The sequence below is a fragment of the Jatropha curcas genome, chromosome 2 (assembly GCF_041381405.1).
Source record: "Jatropha curcas cultivar XTBG-Jc1 chromosome 2, XTBG_Jcur_1.0, whole genome shotgun sequence".
NCBI classification, from domain to species: Eukaryota; Viridiplantae; Streptophyta; class Magnoliopsida; order Malpighiales; family Euphorbiaceae; genus Jatropha; species Jatropha curcas.
In genome coordinates this window covers 26666761-26686652 of record NC_143152.1, presented here as the reverse complement: position 1 = coordinate 26686652, position 19892 = coordinate 26666761, and the positions used below count along the sequence as shown (strand labels likewise).

Below are 19892 nucleotides of genomic sequence, written 5' to 3'. Positions count from 1 at the left end.
AAAACACGTAAAGGGACATAAAGAATATTTGATGCTATAAAAAAAACAAATATATACTTTTAGAATTAAATGGTATGTAAAAATTTTGAGAATAAAGACTACTTTATTGACATACAAATTAGTAATGAGTGATTTTCATCATGCAAATTGAAATCCAATAGCTATGCTGAAATTATTAAATACATTTAATGTAACCAAAACATGTGGTTATACACCTAAAATGTTTGTTGGATACATACACTATTCCCCTGAGCATGATTGTTCCATGTGCAATGCCCCTTGAACTGGAAAAATATCATATTGTATAAAATATGTTTAGTTAGATAGTATTTTTCAATGAATTATACACATGGGGATGGTGATGGCAAATATTTAAATTCAATTTTGTATTATTTTTCAAAAAGTTCGTGACATTTTTAATTTTAATTTTGACCAGTTAAATATTTTAATTTATAAAATTATATTAATTAAATATTTTAATTTATAAAATCACTCTATTGAATGCTCTAATTTGTAAAATTTGATCAATTATCTAATCAAATATTAAATCAGTATTTTGCATATAAAAACTAAAAACGCTGAGAAGTGTTATTAAGAGAGTGGAGATCTCTAATATTATTAATATTAGCAGCTTTGAAAGCACATAAACCTCTTTAAAACATATAAAATATATATACACACTAAAATGTACACAATCATTATAGGTAACTACTGTAGATTGATTTATCCCTGCTAACAACTTCTAGTTATACATGATAGAAGTAGAATTTGAATACTCAGGAATTATTATTAAATGATCCTCTGCTAGGATATGATACAATTATTTATAAAGCATTCTCTATTCTAATTTGTAAGTGAAAAAGTAAATATCGAGTAAGGATCTCAGTCATAAATATTAAGCAATAATCTCCGGCATTAATTACACAATTAAAAATATCTTTAACTGAGCGTTATTCTATATTGATCAAAGTAACGCTCGGCCGATTCTTAATGAATCAATACCCAATAATGCAAAACAAGTAGCTAGAAAAAATGAGATATTTCATTAAACCACTTCACAAACTAAAAACAACCCATATAACTGTCAACATCACAAACTAATGGACCTAGTTAAGGGTAGGCAAAAACCAGTACCCTAACATTAGGACATTTCACTAACAGAGAAAAACAAACAACTGATTCATAACTTAATAAATGAGTCTATTCCCAATATACAAAGAATAAGTATTAATATGAACATTGCTACACAATATCAAATATCTAAATGGGAAAGCTAGAAGTTGCAATCAAGGAAATAGCTTCTGATAAACATAAGAAGGGTATAGTTCTACGTTGGAAACTTGTTGGTGCTTGCAAGAAAGGATGGTACACAGTTAGAAAAAATTTCAAAATTTAACCTTTTATGTATCATGAGTTGATTGCACAGATCGTACTAAGTTCACTTCTGCAATATCATTCACATTGAGATTATGAGATTTGCTGAAAAAAAAAAAAACTCTCTTGTAAATTTAAACTCTCGCTGTGAGAAAATTGGATCCATTAATCATGAATGTAATTCTCATGGGTATTTTGTCGTGTAAATTTAAATTACTTATTGATTATGCATTCTGAAACATGTATATTATTTTATTGTTTTTTACACATTGAAATATTAATTGACTGACTTAATTTGGTTAAATTGTGATGAGTTATTTAACCAAATATTGATTAAAAAAAATATAAAATGGTGTGTACTTTATTAGCATAAGCAATTATTCATCTGTTAAGAAAGAAATACACATTTTTTTTATTTAGATATGAAGTTGTTCTTCGGCTCATTTACGACGACAGTTTTATCTTTATTTTTTATTTTCTTTGTTTTTTTTTTATTGATTCTAAAAAAAAGGTTGTGTTGTTTTTTTCATTTTTCAAGGTTTATTAGATTTTTCATTTTTAAAATTTATTTAACCTTTGTAGCAGTCACATCAGCAATAGTAATTTTTCTAAATTTTAACTAATGTATCTATCATAATTCTTAGTCTTGTATGCTTTAAGTATGTGAAACACTAAAAAAAAAAAAACAAAACTACCAGATGATATATAATAAATTCAAATTTAACTTTAACACTCTGTTTGAATGAAAGTATTTTTTTTGAAAAAATCAAAATAGCTGAGAAAAATAGTTGTGGAAATCGATTTTACCTTGTTTGGAAAAGAAGGAAAAATAATGAAAAAGGGAAAAATTAATTCATTTTCCTTCTTATCTCATATGGATAGAATCTCTCCATTTAAGAGATAAAATAATAGTAGAATGTTAAAGTTTCTCCATTTTTTATGCAGTTATCTAAATACCCAAATTACTTTTAATTAAATATTGAATATATTGAAATTATATGAACGTCAAAGTCTTCTAAAATGATAAATGAAGTTAAAATGGTAAGATGTCAATATTAATAATTTTTTCCTTTAAAATTTTGTCTTTTCAAAGAAAAATAAATTTATTTTCTTTCCTTCATTATTTCCCTTCGTTATCCAAATAAAATGGTGAAAAATTACAATGGAAAGAAAATTAACAATTCATCGTTATTTTCCTTCATTATTTTCATCTCTCTTCTTTCCAAACAGAGGATAAATTTTAAGTGTTAAGCTTAGACGCTAATGAGTTATACTAATTATTTTTTTGATACTCGTATTTAGTGATCTCTTTCTTGGAATGGCTTCATGATTGTTTCACGATATTACTGATATAACATACTCTAGATTTTGTGTAATGCTTTGAGTTTTGCTTTCTATTTTCTCCCAAAAAAACAATAAAACGGTAATTATATGAAAAAGTATAGTAACTCGTCAAAAATATAAATAAAAAAAAATCATAAATATAAATAAAAATTCTCAACTAAATATAATTTTTTTTCTATTAGAATTTAAGACATATTAACAGCTAGATAAAATTTAAAATATATATATAAATTTTTTACGTTGCACTGAAAAAAAAAATTCAGTTTATGATAGAATTAAGTGGAGAAAAAAAACCTAAAGTTCGTGAATTTTAATTTACAGTTAGCTGTTTTTTTAACAAAAAAGAAAAAAAAAACATAATTAACTAACCAACCTCATAACTGTAGAGGCATAAATTATAGTTGCATACCAAATTACAGACATCATCCAAATCAACATTAACTAACCAACCAAGGTGGAATGCCAACCTCGTACAACAAATATTAATATAGAATTTGTCAAAATTGATGATATTTAATTAAGAAAAGGACCCAAAAATAGAAAAAAGAAAGAGATATAAGAGAGGTATTTTCTCAAGAGATTTATAGATTTAATTATCATTATCATAGTAATTAAGAGCAAGCAAAGTATTAGATGGCTGAATTAACTCAAGCACCTACAGTGAAAGAGTTTATTGCTAAATCCAAATGGAAGGTTGGAGGGTTTTGCAAGAGAAAATGGTACAAGGTTCGAACACATCTCAATATAAATAATAAAGTCTCTAAGAAGATTTACACCAGACGTATACAAAGAAAAATGAAAATTCGAATTATCGGTGAAATAATGAACGAAGAGTTGAGAAAATCGAATCGGATGAGTGATTAATTGAATTGGTATTTTTTATTTTAAACTTAATTATTTGATTTGGATTTTAGTTTCAGGAAATTGTTGTTTAACCAAATGTGTTAGTTATGCATATGGCAATCAATATGGTTAACTAGTGGAAGTAGTATTTTTTATGTTTTTTATTTATTTTTATTTATCTATGTTACAAATTTATAAAATATCTATGTATGTTGGTTCATATTTCATTTATAACTCTATTTTGCTATTGTGGCATTTTTTTTTTTTTTTTTTTGGTTCTTCTTTTTATGAAACATTTATGGTTGCAATTTATACTAAAGGTGCTACCTCCTTTTCCATGGCTTTCATTGAAATCAATCCTTTTTTTTTTTTTCGGAGAAATACAAAGGTCGAACCAGGAGGTGGTAACTGGTAATAATAGTGGGTAGGGATAGAGGAGGGAAGAGGAGAAAAAAAAAAAAAAAAGAGAATGGTTTTTGTGTTATTTTTTAATTTTATTTTTTTAATTTAGACATTAATTGAGTTAATATTGATATTAATATCATTAGTAGTATTAAATATTTTCAGTTTTCAATAATTAATTAAATAATTAACAATATCATTAACATTACTTCAAATAATAATTTTTTTCAGTTTTTTTTTTTAATTTAGTAATATTATACGTTGTTCAGTTTTTTCAATAATTAAGTAAATACTTAATAATATATCATTAATATTATTTTAAGTAATACAACTTTTTAATTTATTTTTTTAAATGATTAATAAAATTAATAATATTAGAAGCACGTTCACTTAGATGTACATTAATAAAAAAATTGAAGTGCTAGATGACAAAAAAAAAATTTCACCAATTGAGTCATCTCAATTATAGTTATTTTTATTAATTTAATGAATTAAAAAAAAATTTACTTTTTATTATATCAGCTTATCGGGTCTTCAATGAATTAAAAACAAAAATTTTAAAGTGTTGTTGAGTTGGCAAAGAAAATAATTTTTATACTATTATTTTTTAAGTTATAATTTATCTTAACAAGATAAAGTTTTACCGGCTCGGGTCGGATTTGAGGGTAAAAGCCCAATCATCACTTGACGTTTGGGAGTTGCCAGTTAGCTTATGCTTCCGTTGCTATGGAGCATACGAGCTCTTTTCTTCATTGCATGACTAAAAAGCATTTTGAAAGTTGAAATAAAATGGCTCGTCTCGTCTGGACAGGCTGTTCGATGATTCTCACGGGGCACAAAACCTAATTACTATTAACCCCTAACCCACCTCATAGCAAAGCGCAACCCTCTTTGCCATTGGACAGTTTTTTAAGGACAAAATAGTCATTTTCTGTTCAACACGTCATTCATCTCAACAAACGAGCTCACCGGAACCAAACCTTTCCCTTTCCTTTTTGCCCATTTCTCCAGGAGGAAAGACCAGATCTACGAAATTCAAACATTCATTACAAAGCCAAATCGAAACAAGAAACCCTAATTGTTCAATCTCTGGCTCGATACGGCTTCGAATCCAGAGCTTAAGCAATGGGCGATTTCAATCTCGCTCTAATTATTGTAGCTATAGTTGTTTGCATTATCGTTTTCATCTTCAATGTATACCTTCTCATCAATTACCAACATCCAGATGACAAAAATCAGGCGTATTTCCCTAAATTCGTTGTCGTTTTGGGCCTCTCCATCGCTCTCATTTCGATATTAATGTTACCGGCCGACGTTGCCAACCGGCAAGCGTGTCGTCACGCGATATACAATGGCGCCTGTAATCTCACCTTGCCAATGAAAGATCTATGGATCGCTGTCTATATTATTGATGCTCTACTCGTCTTCTTTATTATCCCCTTTGCGATGTTCTACTATGAAGGCGACCAGGATAAGTGGGTTCTTTTTCCTTCTAATTATATTCACGCTTACCTATTAGTATTAGGTGAAGCTTTGTTAATCGGTGCGCGATTTTTGGTTACAGGAGTATTGGCCAGAGGATGAAAAGCGCATTGTTATGGGTGATAACAACGGCCATTGTATGTGGTCTTGCGCTAGGCATTTTATATGGTTAGTACTTTTGCATTTTTGCTTTCTTTACTGTCTCCTTTTCTTGTTTGTAAGGATAAAAAGATTTGCCACACAGCATTCAGCTGAAAATGCATACAAAATATATACGTAGTTTTGCCTTCGAAGTTGTTTTTTTATTGAATGTGTATGGCTCTTGCATGTTCTGGATAATCTATAAGAGAAAATTTTGTTATATAGCTTAGGATACACAATTATGAGTGTGGTTAATTGACTTTAAAAACTTGCATAGACTATGTCCATCAGTTTTTGGTGGTAAAATGAAGGTTATTTGTGCTTCTCTCGTTGAATCAGACATAACTGTATTCCACTGAGTTTATATTCTTTGATGATATGTCAGGACTCGTTGGAAAGGTGGATTTCACTGTCAGGCACCTCTCTTCGACCACAACTAACTTCCCTAGTACTTGGGACTTCTCTAGCAGTCAGCCATGTATTGGAGCGGGTGCACGCCAGGTTAAGTTTATTTTCATCTGTTTTCTATGTAGAATATTAATAACATGGCTCTGGCATATTATTCTCTGAAGCATTTGCTTTTATATGATCGTTACATTGTACAATGAAGAATTATGGAACCCACAGCCGTCTTTTCCCCTCTGTCATTTCGTTTTTCTAACATTGTTACTTGTTACAGTGCTCGGCACATCTTGCAAATGCTTCCTCAGAGAGAACATGGACGATGCGCGCCACTTTTCCAGAATATGTTGTTGCTCTGGCTACAGTTGTTGGATCTGTACTTTTTACGGTAAAATTATTCCTACAGAAGCTTATACTTTGATTTAATTGAAATTTTGGCTTTGCACGAATGAAGATTGAACTTTAAGGATTGCATACTGTGCTTTTATTAAGGGCTAGTGACTGAACTCTGTTAAATGAGTTATGCTGAGATAGCAAAGATCATATATTAAAAGATGATGCACATACATGTGAATTATTTATGTTCATATGGATGGAAATTTCTGAATTGTAGATTCCATCTTTTATCTTTGTTGTTTACAACAATATATTAGCATGTACCTCTCAATATTTGTCAGATATTTGGAGGTGTTGGTATTGCATGCTTGCCACTGGGACTTGTATTTTCGTTCATCCGACGTCCAAAGGCTGTTATCACTCGGTCACAGTACATAAAGGTGATTCTCCTTGTGCACTATGTGGCTGTATTAAAAAATCCTTAAATAGTTGAGGACAGTGCACAGATTCTTTGATAGTTATTGACAGCTGTTAATATTCTGTAGGAAGCAACTGAACTTGGTAAAAAAGCAAGAGAATTGAAGAAAGCAGCTGATGCACTCCATCAGGAAGAAAGAAGTGGTTCCAAGGGTAGAAAATGGCGTAAAAATGTGAAGGCAGTAGAGAAGGTAATTGAAGCCACAGAGTATGCAGTTGTAGTTTTAATGGGTTGGGAGCATGTTTAGCTTGTTATATATTTAGCTTTTTGAGAATTCAAACTTTTGTCATCTGCTGAAGTACTATCTTTTATGCATTGCACACTGTCAAGCTTTGAAACTTCTCGCTCAAGGACTTGGACTTTTCAATAGTGATCACTTATTCTCTTCTTTCAACTAGAAAAGATGGGGTTGCTTCAGTAATTAATGTGTTTGTGTTGTTACCTTTTATGTCTGTTAAACTGAATCATATTAGTGCTCAAACCTTTGGTAGTCTTTTGCAATGCACTTTATATGCATGTTGAAAAGTCGAGTATAAATTAGCTGGCCATGACTTGGCAACAGATTCATTGTGGTCTTTAGAACTTAATTTTGTGAAAATTTAAACTTGCAGGAGTTGCTTCAGTTGGAGGAAGATGTAAAGCTGTTGGAAGAGATGTACCCTCAAGGAGAACAGGTGATCATCTAACTCACTGTTTTAAGTAAGTGGCTGGACTGTGTGTTTTCTCGTTTCTCCTTAGTATTGATGGTTTTGGTCATCATTTCAGGCTGAGACATCTTGGGCTTTGACTGTTCTTGGGTACTTGGCAAAACTTGTTCTGGGGATCTTAGGGTAAGTGCTGATACTCCAATATCTAATTACCATTCTTCAAAGTCTGGTTCATATGCAATTTGTTGATCTTTATCTAGATACTCAAGGAATCTTTCCTCTTATGATGTTATCTTCTCCTTTTCTAATACCTTTTCAATTCATTCGCTTTCATGCTTCCATATGGTAAAGACTTAAGCCATTGTGACCAAGACCCTGAGAACCATTGAGCAGAGTGTTCATTTTGATTTTTGAAGCATGGATAGGAATTTCTTTTCTTTTTTAGTAAATGAATAAAAAAATCAATTGAATGTCATACAACAATAGAAGAATAAAGATGATGGTGATATTTGATGTTCTAGTTCAACACAGAGAAAGGCCTAGGTGGTGTCAGTTTATTAGAGAAGTTCTATAACTGTACAGGTGACAGAATGTGCACATCATTTTGTTACTGACATGATAGTTGATATATTGGTATATGGCCTTCATCAATCCAAGTCATAACTAAAGTTTAAAGAGAGAGAGGAGAATGAAAAGTGAAAGTTCTGCGAGTCTATAAAATGCAAGATTAACAACCAAAGGGAACAGGAGATCTATGAAGAAAAGGAGGATATGTGATAAGGCTTAGCTGATAGATAGAACGCAATATGGGACTGTTTGAAGAAAAGAAAGAGTTCTAAAATCTTTGGGAAGCTTATCAGTTATTTGAGAAAGGGCCTTTGAAATATCCAGAAGCATATCTCTTTTTGGGTAATTAGGAACCCGTAATATATATAAGGTGAGAAAAAAAGAGAGGCTCAAGCAACTGAAAAATAAGACCGCAAGCTGTTAATAAACTATAATATTGCATTACTCGGAAGACTGTTTAGTTTTTCCCAATGCATTTGGTTCACAAGGTTTCGAAAACTGAATAAAATGTGAGCTTTATTATTGTTATTATTATTATTATTATTATTTTGTTGTACGTCTTGACAATTAAGACCAAACTGAATTTGCAAAATAATTTAATTGAAATATGTCACACCTAGGCTTGCTTACTGATGTAAGTGACTTGAGTTGCATGGACAGGAGAGCCACATCCCAGTAAAAGAGAGGAAAATTTGCACTCTGGAAGAGAGGTATTGGCTCTTACTTGGGGTGGGGGCGTGGTTTAAGTTTTTAAGTGTATATTTCTTGGAATAGTAAGGGAAAAAAAAAGACTTTTTTACCCTCCAAATTGGAAAAGCAGATAAAAACTTCAAAACACAATGATCCATCACAACTGAGACATGGTTCCTATTTATTTTTGGAAGGCGTGAACAAGTAGAGTCATTTGAATTAGGGGGCAAACGGGTGGTTCGGTTCCAACTTGAACTGAACCGCAAAAACCGAAGACTGAAAACGGATTCTCTTTGAAATCGAACCAAACCGTAATAATTTCAGAAACCGAAACAAATTGGTCGGTTCGGCTTGGTAGGCATTGGTTCGGTCAAACGGTTCGGTAGGCATCGGTTCGGTCAAACGGTTCGGTTTTACTCAGAAAATAAATATTTTGGAATAACTGATCCAAAAATTGGAAACCGAAAGTATGGGAATTTTTTAACCGAAACTGAATCCAAAGACCGAATAACCAAACCAAAAACCGAAAATAATTTGGTTCGGTTCGGTTTTTGGTTTTTTCCAAAGTTTGCTCATTCCTAATTTGAATGCATGTGTATGCTTATGATCTTGGGAACTATTATCTTGGATCCCAATGTTGATGAACCATGAATTTTCTTTTTCTTTATTTGACATCCTCATTGATTTTTATTTACTTATTTTTTCTGGTTGTGAAGCACTTGTTTGCATTAAAAGTTTATTATGGAACTTCTTGTTTTCAATTATTGCTTGGTGTATTTGGTGTTTAGAAGGAAACTTATTCTTGCAAATATGATATTGACTGTTGCCTACTGTGTTTCATCTTTCATCTAGTCTTATCATAAGTTGTTCTGCGTTCATCCAGTACATATGGAATTTAAGAGGATCCCATCCAAATTTTACTGACAACTATCTGTTTTCTTGTTTGTTAGGTTGATTGTTTCTGTGGCTTGGGTTGCTCATATTGTGATATATCTGTTGATTGATCCACCTCTTTCTCCTTTTCTGAATGAGGTTTTCATCAAGTTGGATGATATATGGGGTAATTTGACATTTTTATTTTTAGATCTCCATTTTTTACCTCTCTTCTCATTTTAATTGGTTATTCTTATCTCGTAACGTGTATGCTCTGCTAATTTGCTAGGTCTTCTGGGTACTGTGGCATTTGCATTCTTCTGCTTCTACCTTCTGCTTGCAGTGATAGCTGGGGCAATGATGCTTGGCCTGAAACTAGTTTTCATCACAATTCATCCCATGAAGTAATAAATTTTCTGGAGACAGCTTTTAGTTAGTTTTGGCATGTCTTGTGTGTTTGTATGATTAATCATCTAGTGTCAGATTCTTGTTTGATTGCTCATTAATCTATTGGACTTGTCTTGCAGGTGGGGAGCCACTCTAATGAATTCATTTCTTTTCAATGTTGGACTCATTCTCCTATGCTCCATTAGGTTTGCATTGTTTTCCTTAACTTAAAAAAGCTTATCTGTGCCATGTATTTTCTCTTGGTGTTGCTATTGTGTGATAATGTCAAAACTATATTTAGGATCCCTTTTTCTTTCATGATCTCCATCTTGGAACTGCCCATTGACTTGATGACCATATGTTCAATTTATGTTTAAAGATTGGGGGAGTTCTTGAATAGATGGAATTTGAAACATTGGAGTTCCAAATGTAACAGTTGTTCGGAGAGGGTTGAGGTTAATTTTGCAATTATCCCTTTTTTCCTCTCTCTCTCTCTCTCTCTATCTATATATATTTGGTTTTGGAATGATGTTTATTTTTTGCTATATGAAGTACTTTGTGCAGAGTTTTTTTTTTTTTTTTTTTTGGGTGTGTGTGTCAGTTTTTATTATTACTACGTTAAAGTTACTGATGCAAAATTTTTCTTGGTTTTTGGCAATATCAGTGTGATTCAGTTCTGCGCTACAGCATTTGGGTACTATGCTCAAGCAACTGCTGCCCAAGAAATTTTTGGCCACACATTGCAGTCTCTCCGGGGAATTAAATACTTGTACAAGTGAGTGGCCACTTAACATTCACATATGATACTTATTTTAATTGGGCATGTACATTTTACTGATGCTGGATATGATGTTTATTATATAACAGGTACAATGTTTTTCAGATCGCATTTATTGTTTTAGCGGGTTTGACTTTCGTTTATTATGCTGCCTTTGTAAGTTTTCATCCATCCTTTTGTTGTCATTGTCATTATTAGCATTGCTATTTTTGTCGATGCTGTTGTTACAAGGGTCTAATGTTGATCTTCATTTTGGTAAATTTTAGGGATGGAGAAGAAAAAAGCCAAGCGGCAGATTTCAGCTTTCCTCCTAAGGCAGGATTTTGACTGGAGTGCACGCACCCACTTGGAGCCCTCGGAGTTGCCAGTTGTATCATCCTTGGGGAGTGTTGTTTGATATTTGATGGATATGTATGGCCTGGTTTTGTTTTTTTTTATGTTGAAAGGTTTAGAGAGACAGGCCAACGTCATCTGAGTAAATTGGGTGGTTATGATGGGAGTGGCGTGGTGAGTACTGCTGTTTCTGCTTTTTTTTTTTTTTTGCTCCCCCTTTTTGTATGTATTATTCTTTGTTTGGTTAATGTTATGTACGTGTTATCTTTAGCACACATGAGAGATGAGTTTGTGTAACTTCTCTTGATGTAATATAATTACATAACCATTGAGAACGAATAGATCGTACAGGCCCACTACTTCTTCATGTTTCTGCTTTTCATTTGTTTTTTCAGCCTTGTACCAAGTTCTGGTGATGTAATAGAAAATTGAAACTTCACCAGCTAAGAAGATTTGAAACTAATTAATTACTTTGGAGCAGGTTATGTCTGTCCATGTTAGCTCCTTGAAAGATCTTAATTTACTTAGATGAAGGTACTTATCCTGCAATGTTTGTAATAATTATTTGCTGCAATACACTCCAGTGATTAATTACCTTCATGTTCTTCTCTAGTACAACTATAAGCAAGCGTCTGATTATATTCCTTCGAGCAATGTCAAATTTATCGCTGGTTTCAACATGTATGTATAACCAAAATCGTGATGATTATGAAAATTAACCAACAAAATGTAAACTGAAGTCGCCCTAAATTTGGCATTTTGCTCCTTTTCACTGGAGGAGCACGAAGAAAGATTAGTATTTCCTCATTTATGGTAGGGGCAACTATGAATCTCGAATGAAAAAATATGAGACTCGTTATACTACTAAATAAAAAATCCAACTACATGCCCATAGACTGGCAGCATGACAAAATCCAACTACAGATCCAACTGCATGCACATAGACTGACAGCGCAAAACTCCTTTACCGCGATTTATTACCGCCCCAAATGCCTTTTCCTCCAAAATTGTAGCCTAAATCATAATTGAAAGATCTAAGCCTCCCGTTCTTCCTTTGCCAGCAGAACCAACCCTGCTTTCAAACTGAATCAGACTGCCCAAACGTTTTTTTTTTTTTTGTGCGTGAGTTTCCCTCCTCCTCCTCGTCTCAATTGTGGTTGTTCTAAAACCTGAAGAACTCGTACAAGCCTCCTCTTCTCTCTATCTAGCAAACTAACAACAACGAATCGAGAGGTTTTTCTCTCTTTCTCCCTCTTCTCGGATTCGTGTCCTCTGAAAGTGAATTCTTTGCTACTGGACCCATTAAAACCCTAGGTTCCTCTCCCATTATCCACAGGTACTCTTCTTCTCTTATTTCTGTTTTTATTCTTTTTTGGTTTCTCGATTGTCGTTTTGAGTCTTGGAGTCTGCGTTTTTCTTTCAGATCCGTTTCTTCTTTCCTCGTTTTTCCCTTCCCGTTGCAGTTTTCATTCGTTTTCTCAGATTTCTCCACTCGAGTTTTGAAATTCTATGTGCTTTTGTGCATTTCAAATTTTATTTTGTTTTCCTTAATATTTGTTTGTTCACGTTAAGTCACACAATGTACGGATATTCATTTGCTAGCGACATGTCGTTTTGGAATCTGTTATTTGTTTCCTATTTTTAGCGAGTTTATTTGGAGCAGATAGGAAAGAAGTCAGAGCTGTGCTTCCATAAACAAACATATTCGGAAAAGTATCCAACAACAACCTCACTCTCACAAAAAAACTTTACCCAGCAGAAGTTATCGAAAAGTGTTAACAAATAAATGTTAGCGAAGATGTATATCTTTTCCCAGCAATCATTTTGTTTCTCACATATCTTTGTACAGAATACTGATTCTTTCAAAGTTGTGGCGTGAGAATTTTTTCTTTTTGTTTGTGTAGTTCTTCTCTTTTTGGTTCTGTGATAATCAATTGAATAGGGTTCTAATGTGCTCGAGGATACAAGAAAACTTGTTTCTTGGTATAGAATATTGGTAACAAATATTTGTTGTTCTTACTTGGCAACAGGGCCTGTCTTGCTCTTAATCTAATTAATAATTATTAAGTTAGAAATGTGAATCACTTGCTGCTAACTTGTGATTTAGGTTAGAGGAAGAAAGGGAGGGTTAGATCTTTCAATAGGTTAGAGTTTTGGGGGAAAAGGTGTTTGGGACAGTAATAAATTAAAATTGGCTTGAATGGGTCTTTTCATTAATTTTGCCATGCTGTGTGGAAAAAATGTCAGTCTACTTAAGCGGACATATATGCATCTATGGGTTTCACTTAGTCCCATTAGACATCCGGTTTTGTCTGTGTCACAGACAAAGAGAAGTTCAGCACCAAAATTAACATTATCACAGCAAATTCCCTAAATCGCAGACAAAGCAAATCGAAAAGAGAGAGAATAGCCTATTAGTTCAATTGCAAGAGAGCAGGCCCAGAGAGTGAGAGTGCCCTTATTTATACAATGTCCTTACTTTCTTTGATGCGAAGAATAGCCTAGTAAAGTAGCCATATGCACAAGGAAAGGAAGCCATAGACCGATGGCATAAAATATGTTCTTTTTCCTGTGCTAGCAAGAAAGGAATGCCCCTCCAGTGACTCATAGCGAGAGGGCATTTCTTCATTTGGGTTTTACAAAAATACAAGCTTGATCTTTTTAAATTTTCTTTTTACTTTGTATGGATGGCAAATTAAGTGAAAAATGTGGTTGCATCAGCATTTGCTTCATTAAGCAATGCCAGTAATCAGGGTTTTAACCATTGACTGCTTGTTTCCTGTTATCTTTTTCGGGTAGAAGTGGTATAAAAACCTGCTAGAGAATGCCTATATTAAACTAGAAACACTTGAGAGAATACAAGTCAATACTTGAGAGGTGTTTTGCCATCATGTTTGATGTGCATCACCAGCACTTAACAACTTAATATTTTTCAGCTTCAGATATATATGTTAATTAAATAAAGTAGGATGACAAGGCACTAGATAAAATATCTTAAGCGAAGCTATATTTGTTAAGTGCTTCATCAATTCAGTAGAATATTCCAATTGCTTGCAATTTTTTTAACCCTTTATGAGAATTTTGAGCTGATATCATGTTGTGTTAAACGTGTAAATTTGGAGAGAAATATTTTTATATTTTCAAATACATGTTTAAGTATGTACATATATTAGCTCTGACTTTGATTCTTTGATTTCAGCCTAGTAAATAGAGCCGAGTGGTTTGTTGGTGCGGTTTGAGTTCTTGCTGGAACTTATACAAAGGTAAGTGTGTAAACTTACAAATCAAACTCTATTTAGCTTGTCTCTGTTGAATGCGCTGTAAAATTTGGTGCATAAATATTGACTGATTGATTTGATTCATTAGATTAACATGTTTGTTTGTTCATATATATCTCAAAGACAGATTGGATTTATTTGGGTTTGGCTTTGGATGCAGTGCTTCGGTTTTCCGAATTCTGAGAAGAGAAATATTGTTAATAATCCTTAAATTTAACTTCCAATTAAACTAAATTGAAATACTCAATTTAATTTTCAGAGCCAATTTCATTTTATTATTTTCTGCAATTGTAAAGAGTTAAAAGACCTTTAATTGAAAATGTACAATGACTGCAGATGGTGGAGCTGGCAGTTGATAAACATGTTAAATACATCATATCAGTTGAACAGGTGTGTGTTTTATTTTACTGCTTAATGCTTATTACTATACTAGATTTTTTTTTCTGGTCAAGTACATTTTTTTTCATTGTTATTATGCTTAATGTACAATAGTATGACATTTTGGTTTTATTGTACTGCTCAATGCAATTTTTGTTGATTATGTAATTGAAGAAAAAGGATAGCTTTGAATCTGTGGTGATGGAGCACTTACGAATGAATGGAGCTTACTGGGGATTGACCACTCTAGATCTTTTAGGAAAGCTTGATGCAGTGGATTCAAATGAAGTAATTGAATGGATCATGCAATGCCAACATGAGTCTGGTATGTAAAGCAGCTTCATTTTATTTGCTTTGTTACTTGTCTGAATCATGTTCCAACTTTGGAAAACTTTTCATTAGAGATAACTACTCCATATAATTGGTTATTAGTTTGAAGCTGAGATGAAATAATAGAATGTTATGATATTATCAATGGTGATTTTGGTATGCAGGTGGGTTTGCTGGTAATATTGGACATGACCCACATATTCTGTATACACTGAGTGCCGTGCAAGTTCTGGCCCTTCTTGACAAGCTAAATGTTCTCGATGTTGATAAAGTTTCAAATTGTATCCTTGTCACATCATGCAATGGCTTCTACATTGTTAAAGCATCATTTAGAAATTTTTATATGAAGCAGGAGATTCTTTGTAATAACAACAGTATGATTATATTTCAGTACCGACTTGGCTTGCAATAAATGCGTAAATTTGTTTATGCGGAACTATTGTTTATTTTCTAGTAGCTGAATGATAGAAAAAAATAGATTCAGGCTTCGATCAACACCGTTTATCATAGTTGTCTGTAAAAAAAATTAACTAACTAAGATAAGGGTCCAAAATATCACATCTATTTCTTGTTTTACTTAATCCTTAGGTCAGATGTTGCTGGGTTGCAAAATGAAGATGGATCCTTTTCTGGAGACATGTGGGGTGAAGTTGATACAAGGTATTCTTCAAAAAGAAAAAAGGGAAAACATATCCTATCCGATATCTTTTGTTTGGTTTGGAATTAGCAACACTGAATTATCTTTTAATGATACAGTTCTTTTGTTGTTTGTTAGGTTCTCATATATTGCTCTATGTTGTCTCTCTTTATTGCATTGTCTTGATAAAATAAATGTGGAGAAGGCTGTGAACTACATCTTGAGCTGCAAAAATGTAGATGGTGGATTTGGATGCACCCCTGGTGGGGAGTCTCATGCTGGACAGAGTATGTTCTGTGTTATGACATTTTGCTTTGCTAAATGTGTGGTTCTGATATGCTTGAACATATTGAATAGGTTTACTGAAGAAAAAAAAAGCGAGCTTTTCCCAAAAGTTTCTCATCTGTGGAAACTGATTATGATCCTAGACATAAATGTTTCAAAGATGCAATAAACAAAATATCTCTTTCTTGGCAGTGACATATAATCTTCTGAGCTTGCGCTTCTTGTTATAGCAAACTCGTTTAGATGCCGATTTATCACTATTATCATTAAAGAACACTATAAATAACGACCACAAAGTGTGATTCTCTTAAGGGGAAGCAATTTGTCATTCAGATTGTATATGGATTTTATATTGTTCATATCTAATGATTGTTCGTTTAATATCATCTTCGCCTTTTAAAGGGAAATATGTGAGAAATAAGGATCTGATAAAATATTTCCCTGCCAGTCAATTCACTTGTAAAAGGTGACCTCAGAGATAAGGCTGTCTTCAGATCAATTTTGAATTCAATCTAACTATGAGCTGAAGAGGTTCTTTTCATCTTAAAAGAAATGTATGGATGCTTCATGTCTTACTCTAAAAACCTGGAAACCTAAGAGCTTAATTCTTCATTTTTTTCTTTTCCCTTTCCGATAGCTGTTCAGTCCTCCATGTGAACTGTGATCTACAGTTTAATTTTCTTTTTGCTAATTTAGATAATGGCTATCATTTTTATTCAAACAATTTGTAATTCATCAAAGTCTCTAATTTAGTGATTATTGTTAAAAATATTAGTCAAAAGTTTGCTTTGCTCCTGATTATTGCAGTTTTCTGCTGTGTGGGTGCCCTTGCTATTACTGGGTCTCTGCATCACGTTGACAAGGACCTGCTTGGATGGTGGTTATGTGAACGGCAAGTCAAGTCTGGAGGTCTAAATGGTCGCCCTGAGAAACTTCCTGATGTTCGTATTTCTGTTAAATAAGAGATTTTCAGTATGAACATTTTAACCAATTATTGCAATCATGATTATGTAAAATGATTTCAGGTTTGCTACTCTTGGTGGGTTCTTTCAAGCTTGATTATGATTGACAGAGTTCATTGGATTAACAAGGAAAAACTTGTTAAATTTATCTTAAACTGTCAGGTAGTGCCAACTTTTTAGAATTTTCCAAAGAATCCTAGGATGTTCATGATATTAATGTTTTATCTCTGAAAAGATAAGGACTCGTGCTAAAATGTATTCAAATTTTCAGGACACTGAGAATGGAGGAATTTCAGATAGACCTGATGATGCTGTTGATGTTTTCCATACATATTTTGGAGTAGCTGGTACATATTTTCATCAGCTCTGATTTGTTTGACATTGAGTATCTTGATATGTGCATGTGGTTTCCTTTCTTCCTTTGCAAGTCCTTAATTTTGTAACAGCTGCTAGCATGAAATCAGTATCTTGGACAGTTTTTCTCCATTTTTTTCCCTTTACCTAGTGTAGCTTTTTCTTTTCTGATTATTTAAAAGATTTATAATTTTTCAAAGAACGGACAAATAATTGAGGTCACAAAATTAGATTATTGGCATTGAAAGTGAGTATTCCACTCGATCCACTACCTAAATCAGGATATTTTATTCTCTATATAAGCTCCATTTGGTTTTTCCTGGGTAGAAGAACTTCGTACCTGTTCTACTTAGAGGTTGTATGTCTACGTTACTTTTGTGTATCCATTGAACTTGGGAATGTGATTTCTGGTGATCTGTTGCATCCTATGCTTAAAATTTTATTCTTGTCTGCAGATTTCATGTTATGAACTTTTTACCTTTTGCTGATTGTGCAGGTCTCTCACTTCTCGAGTATCCTGGAATAAAAGCCATAGATCCAGCCTATGCTTTGCCAGTAGATGTTGTAAATAAGATTTTTTTTGGTAGATGACCGTCTTCAACATTGACATGGTGAAACTACTTTATTTTATTACTACTTTTTTTTTGAAGTTTGTCTAGTGATTCTTCATGGCTCTCTTCTTTTGGGTGCTTTCACAAACTATAGCTACGTTGTTACTTGTATTAATTATAAACTAGGAGGTACCCTTTGAAGTATCTCATGAGCAGCAAAGTAGCACTTAGTGTGTAAAACTTAAAATGTATATCTTTTATTTATTATCTCTTATGTATCTGAAAATACAAAATACTTTATCTGTTTGCTAATAAAAGTTTTTTTTTGATATTTTGTTGTTGAACTAGCAGTCTTAGCTTGTATCTAAAATTACTCTCTATATGAAATTTTGCCCTAGTGGGTGTCTCTCTCTGTCTTTCCCTCCCTTAAGAAAAGATTGGTCCATCAAATACTGTGGTGGTTGGCGGTGGTGGTGCCCTCGGTCTGCGGATCAAGTGGTGAAATTCCAGCAAATTCAGTTGGCATTGAGGCCCAGTATAGACTTGGTTTCCAATCAGCTTCTTTAAGGACTCTCATTATCTCCTTTACCACTGTTTCACTCCCCTCTCCTGACAGATGAACTCCATCCCTGAAAAACAAAATGCAACTTTTGTAGATTGTAATTATATTTAAAATTAAACCAGTAAAATTCCCTTGTTTTGATAGGTTGATTATAACAAAATTATATTGTATATAATAATTTAAAATATATATCAATTTATCGATTGTATATTAGAAATTGTTCAATGATAATAACCAAACATATGAATTAGGTTTTGATGGATTAAGTTTTTCTATCAATTTCGATTCAAACCGGGTGGTTAATCAAATGATCAACCCTTTTCTGAAATTAAAAAAAGAAAAATCTTTAATTTGGTTTGTTTCTTATGGTTTTAAAAAACGTTCTTACGTAAAGCAGGCAGTCAACCAATCTTCCCTCTCTTGCATTGCAGTCCAAAGATCAATGGTTGCGATTCCCATTTCTTTACTCACTTCTGAACAAGCTTCTGAATATATCCGACACCCCTCATTGGTTCGACCCGTTTTGTCACCGCTAGTTAATTTTAGCAACAACCAGTTATATATATATATACATATATAGTATTTAACAACAAATATTATGATTCAAAATGTTCTAAATGTACATAAATAAATGTATTAAAGTGCATACTGAATTTCTTGAAGCATTTTCTCATTTACAGGAGGAACGCCGAGAAAAATAATGCGAGTGGTCTCCGATAAGCCCTGCATTCATCAAATAATCACATAATTGAATTAAAATTCAATAATACCTTATAATTATATAAAATTTGAAGGATTAAGTATTAATTAATCACCTTTAGATGCAAAGCAATTCTCCTTATGTTCTCTTTGTATTCAGGGAGTGGAACAAGAGGACCAACTGATGTAGGAGGTTCCATTGAATCATTGCCTCCAAAGTAAACAATAACCAGTGAAGGTTGTACTGAGTCATGCTTTATTTATTTTTATATTAATATCACAGTAAAAAGAAAATTATACACCATCACTGTCTAATTTTATCTAATTCAAACAAATTAATTAATTAATTACCTCTGGAAAAACTTGATCAAGAACTTTTAGGGCATTCCTTGAAGTCCAACCTCCATATCCTCGCAGCACAACATCTGCCTGTTTATATTTTTTATCATTTTGAAATGACATTAATTAGTATAATTAAAAAAGAAATGATTTGATTTATTAAAAATAGTCCAATATTTATCTTACAATATAAGTATTTAAGAATTTTAAGTCTCCATTTAAAAAAAAAAAATTATTATTTGATTGAATGAGAAAACATTCCAACGAAATGACTGCAAATTGTACATTATCCATAACAGGAAAAGTGAAAAATACTAGAAATAGACAAAACGTGGAGCCGCATTTTCACGTGCTCTTTATATCCAAACTGCAAATCAGAGCCATGTTTTAGTCTCTGTCTTATCATCATTATTATTATCTTTGAATTATTAGAATTAGAT

The 19892-nt window shown here is 32.6% G+C and overlaps 3 protein-coding genes across 4 annotated transcripts; 2 read left to right on the top strand and 1 right to left on the bottom strand.

Annotated features, from left to right (window-relative positions):
* The first annotated feature begins 4715 nt into the window (after window positions 1–4715).
* Window positions 4716–11444, top strand: LOC105646593 (LMBR1-like membrane protein). The gene is made up of 14 exons (XM_012232464.4): window positions 4716–5438; window positions 5528–5613; window positions 5972–6087; window positions 6266–6376; window positions 6666–6764; window positions 6870–6992; window positions 7414–7476; window positions 7568–7632; window positions 9657–9766; window positions 9869–9983; window positions 10107–10172; window positions 10631–10741; window positions 10834–10900; window positions 11011–11444. Exons 1-14 carry the CDS (start codon window positions 5089–5091, stop codon window positions 11056–11058), a joined length of 1530 nt encoding a protein of 509 aa, XP_012087854.1. The 5' UTR covers window positions 4716–5088; the 3' UTR covers window positions 11059–11444.
* Window positions 11445–11887: 443 nt separating this feature from the next.
* LOC105646595 (geranylgeranyl transferase type-2 subunit beta 1) lies at window positions 11888–18183 on the top strand. 2 transcript variants are annotated; one of them, XM_012232466.4, is made up of 11 exons: window positions 11888–12413; window positions 14277–14340; window positions 14692–14745; window positions 14908–15058; window positions 15228–15344; window positions 15657–15723; window positions 15839–15987; window positions 16793–16926; window positions 17011–17109; window positions 17219–17294; window positions 17798–18183. In XM_012232466.4, the coding sequence occupies exons 3-11, from the start codon at window positions 14692–14694 to the stop codon at window positions 17890–17892; spliced, it is 942 nt and encodes a 313-aa protein (XP_012087856.2). In that variant the 5' UTR covers window positions 11888–12413; window positions 14277–14340; the 3' UTR covers window positions 17893–18183. The 2 variants fall into 2 exon arrangements, with proteins under 2 accessions (XP_012087856.2, XP_037497043.1); XM_037641115.2 differs by lacking the exon at window positions 11888–12413 and adding an exon at window positions 12440–12877.
* Window positions 18088–19542, bottom strand: LOC105646594 (GDSL esterase/lipase CPRD49; the record flags this gene model as incomplete). The annotated part of the gene is given in 5 exon segments (XM_012232465.4): window positions 18088–18481; window positions 18803–18946; window positions 19064–19137; window positions 19230–19367; window positions 19465–19542. Coding segments are annotated over 5 exon segments (618 nt in total), but the record flags the coding sequence as incomplete, so codon positions are not given.
* Between the last annotated feature and the right edge of the window lie 350 nt (window positions 19543–19892).